The 8,874-nt window shown below is 51.4% G+C and overlaps 1 protein-coding gene across 2 annotated transcripts; it reads right to left on the reverse strand.

The window, feature by feature from the left end:
- Positions 1 to 701: 701 nt before the first annotated feature.
- On the reverse strand, positions 702 to 7,825 carry si:ch211-183d21.1 (uncharacterized). 2 transcript variants are annotated; one of them, XM_062560007.1, is made up of 11 exons: positions 6,961 to 7,825; positions 6,667 to 6,844; positions 6,274 to 6,413; positions 4,449 to 5,014; positions 4,063 to 4,336; positions 3,761 to 3,956; positions 2,731 to 2,915; positions 2,163 to 2,258; positions 1,660 to 1,824; positions 1,366 to 1,459; positions 702 to 822 (listed from the first exon to the last, which is right to left on the reverse strand). In XM_062560007.1, the coding sequence occupies exons 1-11, from the start codon at positions 7,778 to 7,780 to the stop codon at positions 759 to 761; spliced, it is 2,778 nt and encodes a 925-aa protein (XP_062415991.1). In that variant the 5' UTR covers positions 7,781 to 7,825; the 3' UTR covers positions 702 to 758. The 2 variants fall into 2 exon arrangements, with proteins under 2 accessions (XP_062415991.1, XP_062415990.1); XM_062560006.1 differs by having other exon boundaries at positions 6,667 to 6,847.
- Between the last annotated feature and the right edge of the window lie 1,049 nt (positions 7,826 to 8,874).

The raw sequence follows: 8,874 nt of genomic DNA on the forward strand, positions 1-8,874 counted from the left end.
AATCTCTGTATTTCCACAATAAGTTATCCCTTCAGATTGGCAATAACTGCTGCTCCCCCCCCCCCCCCAATGACTCAAAACATGTCAACGGTATTTACACTCGGAGATGGCCGCACTTCTCCTCAAATAAATGAGTCAGCTGATCAGACAACACACAGGTACAAAGGCACATAGAGTTCTTGGGCCGCTTAAAAAACGCGCACACATTAAAACACGTTGTGTGATTTTCTTCAGCAATCCCTCATTTGTGAAAAAACAAACACTCGCCATTCAAGAAACTGCCGCCTCACATCCCTTTTTCATCTTTTTTTTTTTTCAAGAACATGTAAACAGCTTTAAGTAAGCATACAAAAGTGGTTACAGACACTCATCACAAATTAGCTAAAGACGTTCACATTTAAAAGACGCCCTGTGAGGTCTTAAATGGACTTTGACAGCACGTAGCAGGAAAACAGCAGGAAGTCAATCGTTTTGCACAACTAAACAGGAGCTCAACGGATATTATCTTTGTTAAAAGAGTCGCTTGTTAAAACGCCGTACCAGCTGACGATGGGACGCAGGCCATTTAGTTTATAGCGTGTCCTGCATAACATGGTTGTTTTTAAGTAACAAGTCACCGCTTTATGGCTCTAGTACTTTAAAAGAACGTTCCTTTTTCCTCTAAAAAGGCGCAACCAGCACTGTTCAATAGGCAAAGGCCACCCCCCCCCCCCCCCCCCGCCCAAGTCGGCCCGCGCAAGCGCTTCCAGGTGCCTGGATTATAGATCGCTCAGCCCCTCCGCATGTTCGCTCAGCTCCATGGTGCAGTAGTCCTGAGGGCGCCTGGGCAAGGAGACAATTCGCTATGACAAACGCGCGCGCACACACACACACACACACACACACACAGATGAACCAGAGCAATGAGGGGGGCCATCAAGGACCGGTTTACGAGTCTGTACCCGGGGCCACAAACCGGGGTCTTTACGACAGTCCTTTGTTAGCATAGAATTTGGCGACTGCCGAGAGGGTCTTGCTCTTTAAGGCAGACCTACTTCCTGACATTTATTGCCGATCTTTCACTTTTGGAAAAAGTTGCTATTTTAAAAAAATGAAAAAGGGTTCAGAAATATGGATTAAACAGATTCGAATGACCTCATAATTATAGCTATACTAGGTTTTTACTCTACTTAGCACATAGACCAGAAATTGGTAGCTTGGGCCACCCTCTTAATAAAAAGAAATCTGCCTACAGACACCTCCAAAGCTCACTAATTAAAAAGTGAAAAGCTGCTATAGGTGTTGATTAGCTTTTTAACCATTTTTGATGTAATGAGGCCCTCACATATGAATGTGATTAGACCACAGCATGAGAGGAGTTCTCACCTCCTCCTGTAGAAGTATGTGAAGAGAGCAGCTCCCAGTGCTAGCAGCAGGAGCACCGCTACGATGAGGCCTATCTGTAAGCCCAGGGCAGACGCTAGGAGGGAGTCAAGCACACATTCAGTTACACTTTCGAAACAGATGCCTTTAAACACAACACGGTATTTAAAAACAACCTGATGAATCTTTAAAAGCAGCAGCATGTGGAGTCTCCATTGGATTTAGGTCATTGAAGGGCACCACATCATTTCCCTTTAATGACAGAAACCTGCTTGAGTGGCGAACCGCCCCGCTGACCTGTGCTGGTGTAGCGGTCCGTGGTCGGAGCGGAGCAGGCGTCCCCCTGCGCAGGCGAGGGCTTCGCGCTCGAGGTCTGGACGATGAGGGCCTTCTGATGGTCCGACAGCGCCTGGATGTCGCCCCGCACTCGGAGCCACCCGGACACACAGGAAAAGTTGGCCCCTTGAGCACAGAAAGACAAATGTTACGTCACGGGTTGTTCAGGCTATGCTTTAGTTTGGTAGGAACTGTGAGTGGGGAAACAGGATGGGATTATACAACTAAAGCGCGGAATTTAGTACAGTGCTTAGGGTACATAGGGATGTGTTGTGAGAATTACTTACCACACGACACTCAGTTGCTCTACATAACAGCTCAATTACCTTCACTTTACAACTCCATGGTAACAGCGACATTCAGTTCTCTCCCAGTGTGAGCAGTCTATATAGTTTGCTTTTCGATTAACTGAAAGAACGATTTTATAGAAAACTGCAGATTTCCATTTATAGTAAGGGCCTCACCTTGGAGATACAAAGCAGAAATACCACAGTGACACCGCCGCTCCAGGTAATCAGCCACCTCCACAACCTTCCGTCCCTGGATCAGACCACTGCAGTCTAGGAAACATGGGGGTGTTTTGTCTTTTTTCCACTTTACATTTTTCGACTGAACATACATACATACAACTTTTTGCCCAAAACATTTTTTTCGACCTAATATATTTTGACCTTTTTTCCATGACATCTTTTGACCAAATATATTTTGACTTTTTTAAAAATATTTTTCGACATCTTTTGACCTAATATATTTTGACTTTTTTTCCCATGATATTTCCATATTTATATATAGATATTTTTTGAATAAAAAAATCATGGAAAAAAAGGTCAAAATATATTAGGTCAAATGTTAAAAAAATATTTTCAAAAAAAGTCAAATATATTTGGTCAAAAGATGTCATGGAAAAAAAGTTACTTTTTTACTTTTTTGTTGTTACCTATATTTGGACATTTTTTGACCCAACATATTTTGTCGCCATCTGTCTTTCACATTTTGTACAACTTAATTCAAGTTGAAGTTATGACACCTCACCTGCCAACGGCTCCTGCCAGTCACTGGACAGGGGTCCCAGGCATAGGTCGATGTGACTTGAGAAGGCGGCGCTCGGACAGAGGTTGGTGCCCCGCGGTGTGGGCGAAGAGCTTGTCCAGGAGGAGGGGCTCCTCACCTCGCAGCAGGAACACCGGCTCAGTGAAACGGGACCATCTTTCACCGACCTGCACATGCAAAACATGCATGAAGACAGACGTATAAATCGTGCTGTATTGGGGACGACAAAGTCACACCACAGAATGACATAGATGTTGGTTTGCATGCGCACCAATTCGTTTGAGGAAATAATATATTCTACAGCACTTACGTACAGTCGCTTTATTTCAATACACAAAAACGCTTTGAGATACTCAAACCGTGTATGAATGCATCACTTGTCATTAGTCTGGCTCTCACTGAGCTTCATTTTGGTGACCCTGGACAATCGGTCTCACGTCTTTTTTTTTTTTTCCTTCTCCATAACAACACTGTTGGTATAGGGAAATCCACCTGACCTGCAGTGCTGTTGTAAATAGCTATAACTAACACAATCAGTCAGGGATCAAGAGCTTTCCACTGGAAATTGGTTACCCGAGGTGAGGAGTGTGGCCAATTTCACCTTTGACTACCCCTAGTGGATTGGGACTGATTGAACTGTTCACCGCAAAGCATTTTCCACTAGGAGCCAAATCCTTTTCGCCCACTGAAAATGCAACATGCTAATGGCTTTAATTATCATGTTGAGTGGTTTGCAAGCGGGCCATTTACCATGGTTAGCGGTGCAGCATCAGTTTCCATGGTAATCTTCCCTCGTTAAAAGAGATAGAGCGGTCATCTTCTAGTTCCCGACCGGGATCTGTCCATCGGTAACCCAAAACTAAATCAGCTAATTAGGTGAAGGCCTCTACATGGCATTTTCAGCAGTCCCGCTTTACAGCCTTAATTGGTTTTAACGAGCGTGTTTTTAAAAAAGCGTGTTTTTAAAAAAGCGGTCGCTTCTTCATGTTGCTGGCTTTCTTTCTGCACCAACCTGGCAGCCGGAAGGACTTGTCTCCCCCTGGCGGCGGACAGAGAGGAGAGCAGCTGCTGGTTTTCGCTGAACACCAGCACGTCCCTGAGACTGGAGTTGGTCAGGGCGGTGCCGGCCCTACAGACGCTGAACAGGTCGTAGCAGAGGACCACGGCTCCTCGTGCCGGGAACACGACGCCCTCCGGGAGAGTCTGATCTGTGCGGGACAGAGAGGGGGAGGAGTGTGTGTGAGAATGACATTTCCTCCTTTTGTCCTTCCCTTTGAAGGGATCTAGACGAGGGGTCCCCTCCTTTCCCCTCACCTGCTCCGGTGACGTTTCCAACGACGTAGAACCCGTCCTGGTCCACGGATCCGGTCAGAGGAAGAGCGATGGCGGTGCCGCTGTGCTCCTGGTCGAACACGGAGAGCACCAGGCCGCGCAGGTCCGCCGCCGGGGGCCCGTGCAGCTCCACGAAGGACCTCTGCTGGCTGTCATTGGTCCAGTGGCCGCTCGCCACCTCGCCGATGACCACGCCCTCGGGGGCTGGAGGGGGGCGAGGGCAGCTGTTCTCCCTCAGAGGTGTGGTCGGAGCCACCTGGTGGATGCATTTCAGACGCTGATGATTGAAAAGCAGCCTAAACATCTGCCTCAATTGAAGTAGGAGAAAAAGATGAAAACGCGGCATGGCTCCCACAGCTGGTACTCACTGAAAAGGCAGACAGGTCGTAGGGGTAAAGGCCCCTGCAGCGGCTCAGGGCCTCGTCACCGGCCAGAACCTCTGGATCCTCCAGCAGAGGCAGCTGACCCGGGGTCAGCGCTTTGCTCAGCTCCTGCGCCTCCCTGTCCGACCCCCTCTGGCGGTACACCACTGCATCCAGCAGGCCGAGGGTCGGGATCCCCCTGTGCGCGGCTGACGGCGGCCCGTACGGGCTGCGATAGAGCGCCACGGCGTCCGGTCCGTTCTGGATGGTGTTGGGGGGCAGGCGGAGGGACGGGGCGGGCACCAACCTGTCGCTGCCCAGCAGGAAGTAGCCCTTGGACGTGGTGAAGTGGCCGCTCAGGCTGATCTCCCTGTAGGGCCTGTTGTTGTGCGCACTGAACAGCAGTATCCAGACGCCCTGCAGGGAGACGCGGCGCCCCGACGGGTGCCAGAGCTCGATGTACTCGCCGTCCTCGGCTGCGCCGGGCGTGTCGGTGTTGAGCTCATTGATCAGGAAGTCGCTGTTGCCCCAGGGCGGGAGGTGAGAGGGTGAATCGGTTCCTCCCGGAGTCACTAGAGCGGAAAACAGGAAGCTGTCAATGGGCGTCGCTTGGAGAAAAAAAAAAGGAACGGTTTTACTTCACTTGGATCTTGGGGATTTACCAAAACAACATACGACGCGACTAAAGAACCACACAGGTCCCGTGGCAGATAAGTGCAAACACTTAAGTTCCATAAGGGACGACTGCATTCACCCAGGAGTGATTAAAAGAATGAGATTGAACCGCTGAAGTCCTTCTGCTTTGTTCATAACGCACTTAAATATTATAAAAAGGGACATCCAGAGATTTGAACCATTTTTTTTAGAAGTCAGTGCAGCTTTGACACTACAACACTCCAATAGATGGCGGTGTTGCATAATGATATTACATACAATGAACATACAAATGGACTTACTTCTGTTATGAGTTACAGTACTTAAACACGTTAAATATGTATTAATTGTGATAAAATCAAAGACTATGAAGTTTTAACCTGATGTCCTAGTTATGTTTAACTTTACATCTATGGACTATAAAAGAGCCATTGGCTTTTTATTTGTCTTTACACTGGGATTGCTCCTTTACCTTTAAGAGTTTAAGGGAAAACACTGCTTTGAATGCTATTGAAACAATAATCAACACATTTAGCAGAAAGCCAGAAACATCTAAAAATAACCTCCGCCTCCTTGGATTGATTTATGAACCTTTCCGTAACGTGTCTCCGACCGACGTGCTGCTGCTTAAAAGGAGAACTAAAAGTTAAACTAAAAGAATAAAAAGGGTTTGGTTAACCTGGTTATCAGGTTGTAACCAGGGGCAGAGCTCACACGTCGTACTTAACATTGCAATAAAAAAAGCTCTCTGCTCATGTCCTTTATCTGACCGATGGAACACACAACGTTTGTAACCTTCTTCCCGTCTTCTCACGGTTACATTTGGACCAATGGAGCTGATGCTTTCCCATTAGAGACTACTACCTTCTCACCTCTCTACTTATTTCGCTTCCTCCTTGAAACGGTATTTCTCACCAGCTTTCAGTTGCTGATCTGCATTGTGCGTCGCGGTGATTACGATTTGTTTCCTCGGTTCCTCAGCTGTTGAGGAACGGAACTTGTATCTCTGAGATTGACCCCTGCGGTTCCTCGGGATTAAAATAAGAACCCTAGTTGAAAGTGATCCGTGTTTACAGGCCCACACTTGAAGCTCCTTCTTGACACAAAGTATCCAACAACAGCCCTCATCCGTGAAGATGAAGGACTCGCTCCCATCACCTCAAATTCAAACACTCACCATTACTGTGCGGGCAGATCTTAGGCCAGGGGCACTGGTTGGGCTGTGCAGGGGTTTGAGGGGCCTCCCAGAACACACCAGGATCTCTGGCCCAGGTGGCCACGCCGCAGCGACTCAGGTAGAAGCCTCCCTCTCTCAAGCTGACGTAGAGAATGAAACCATTAGGAGAAAACCCGCATGAGGTCGCCCTTCGTTTGCAGGGTTGTTGTTGTCCAAATCATTCAAATAGAGGAACAGTCTCTCAACAGTATTTCACAAGACTTGACACTTTGCAAATAACCACCGACTGTTGGTAACGCATCTGAAAGAGATTGATCATGACCTTCCCTAAACTCGAGGGGGGGGGGGGGGTTCACTTATGAAATGAAAAAAGAAGCCATGGCGGCGTCTTGCCTGTTGCTGAGCTGGTAGGGCTCTCTGCCCGGGATGAGGGTCTCAGTGAGGTTGGCGCTGGGCTTGTTTCCGGGTCCAGCGAACACGAAGGCATCGAGAGGCTGTATGTGGCTCAGTTGGCTGCCCGCGGGGAAATCTGAGGCTCTGCCACCGTACACGGCCACCGCCCCCGACTCGTCTCCTGAGGAGGAACCCAGAAGAGGGAACGGGGGGGGGGGGGGGGGGAGGAGACTCAGCACGCGGCTTTTCAAACCCCCCGACCAACCCGACCCCGGCGAGGTGCACGGCACCGACCTTTCATGTAGTCCTTCGCGACGCTCACGGAGATCAACCCGTGGCGGGAGGCGCCGGCGTCCACGTCCACGCTCACGCTGACCCGGTCCGTCCTTCCGTCCAACACCACCAGCGCCAGGGGGCCGGCGCCCGGGGCCTCCGTCAGCTCCACGAACCCGTCCACCAGCCCGGCCCCCAGCTTCAGCTCGGTGATGACGGGAATGGTCGCCGGGGCGGCGGGCGGCGTGCAGTTGTTCCTCTGACCCGGCGAGGGCGAGGACACCTGGAAGCCCCAGCGGTCCTCGGACAGCAGGCACCGCTCGATCGACTCGTCCCCCTCCAGGGCCGCCTCGTCCTCGACGAAGGCCGGCTCCCCCGGCGTCAGCGTCTCGGCGAGGAACTCGGCGCCGCCGGTGCGGCGGGTCATGTACACCACGGCGTCCACCATCCCCAGCGACGTGACGTTCATCCGCTCGCCGTAGCGGGCGGCCGACGTGTGGTAGAGGACGACGGCGTCCGGGCCGTTCTGGACCGTGTTGGGGGGCAGCAGGATGGCCGGTTTGGGCAGCATGTCCACGGAGCCCACCAGGAAGAAGCCCCGGTCGTCCGTGCTGTGGCCCTTGAGGTCCAGCGCCTTGTAGGCCACGTTGCCGTTGCCGTTGTAGAAGACCAGGGTGTAGCCGTCCAGGGACGCCCGCTGCCCGCCGGTGTGGTACAGCTCCACGAACTCCGTGGTGTCCAGCCGCGGGTTGTCGGCGTTGATCTCGCTGATGATGAGGCAGGGGTCGCCGCTGACCGCCGCCGCCAGCAGGCCGAGGCAAGCCACGCAGGCCCAACTCATGGTTTGCGGGCTTCCCAAGAAACAACCAGAAGAGGAGAAGGGGGGGGGGGGCAGCTTCTGCGGAGGGGGAGGACAAAACACAAAGTGGTATTTCTCGAGAGCCACACCGGGATCTTATCAAGGAGCGATGGTGAAAACAGGAAGCGAAAGCTCATAATTCCATGAATGAGTCTTCTAAGGGCCTGTTTTCGGTTCCTGCTGGCATTGGGGGGAGCCCGTCATCGGCCCGAGTCACGTTAACGTTGCGAAACGGGCGGAAAGTTCGCATGGAACGGGGTTTTTTTTGTTGTTGTTGTTTTTTTATTGAGTTGTGTGAGAATAAACTCTGGTCGAGTGTCAAAATGGGAGCAGATCGGCTGGAGAAGAAAAAGATCCCGGATCGTTTCGGATCATCATCACCACTCCAAAAGGTTACAGCCTACCAAGGGTATTAAAGCGGCTACATTAGTTTACCGGACAGACTTTTTAGGAAAAACCACGTTGGGACGAAAATAAGGAATAAAAACGTCAACAGGCGTGTTCAAAATGACGGAGGAGTTTGCGGGAGTTCGCTCCCCGCATCTCGGCACATTTATTCCGGTCACGGGCGGGCGACAACGCGCGCATCGACCCGCCGGAAAGAAGACCCGGGGGGGGGGGGAATAGAGCTTCCTGCCGCCGGGACTTACCGCGTCGTCCTCCCGGTGCTCCTCTCGGTCCTCCCGGTGCTCCTCTCGGTCCTCCCGGTGCTCCTGCAGCTGCGGTCCGAAGCGTGCGGAAGGATTCCGGTGAAGTTCCCTTTGCGCCCTCCGCCGCTCCCTTCATTCACAAAGCAGCACTTTCTCCCCCCGGACTGTGGGCGGTCAGACTGTGGGGGGGGGCGGGCTTAGGGGGGGTGGGGGGTAGAAGCTTCTCCTTCTCTTTCTTTTTTCTTTTTTTCTCTCCAAGGCTCATTCAGCTCTCGACCAGCTGAAGATAAAGACACCAGCAAAGCCGACAAGAAGAAGGGGGTTAAAGCGCGATGCTCCAGTTCACCCCCCCCCCCCCAAGAAGCCTCGTAAAAGGCCCCTGCGGGGGGGGGGGCGTTGAGAGTTTATGGGAGAACCTTCTTTTAT

The sequence above is a fragment of the Pungitius pungitius genome, chromosome 21 (genome assembly GCF_949316345.1).
Source record: "Pungitius pungitius chromosome 21, fPunPun2.1, whole genome shotgun sequence".
In the NCBI taxonomy this organism is placed as follows: Eukaryota; Metazoa; Chordata; class Actinopteri; order Perciformes; family Gasterosteidae; genus Pungitius; species Pungitius pungitius.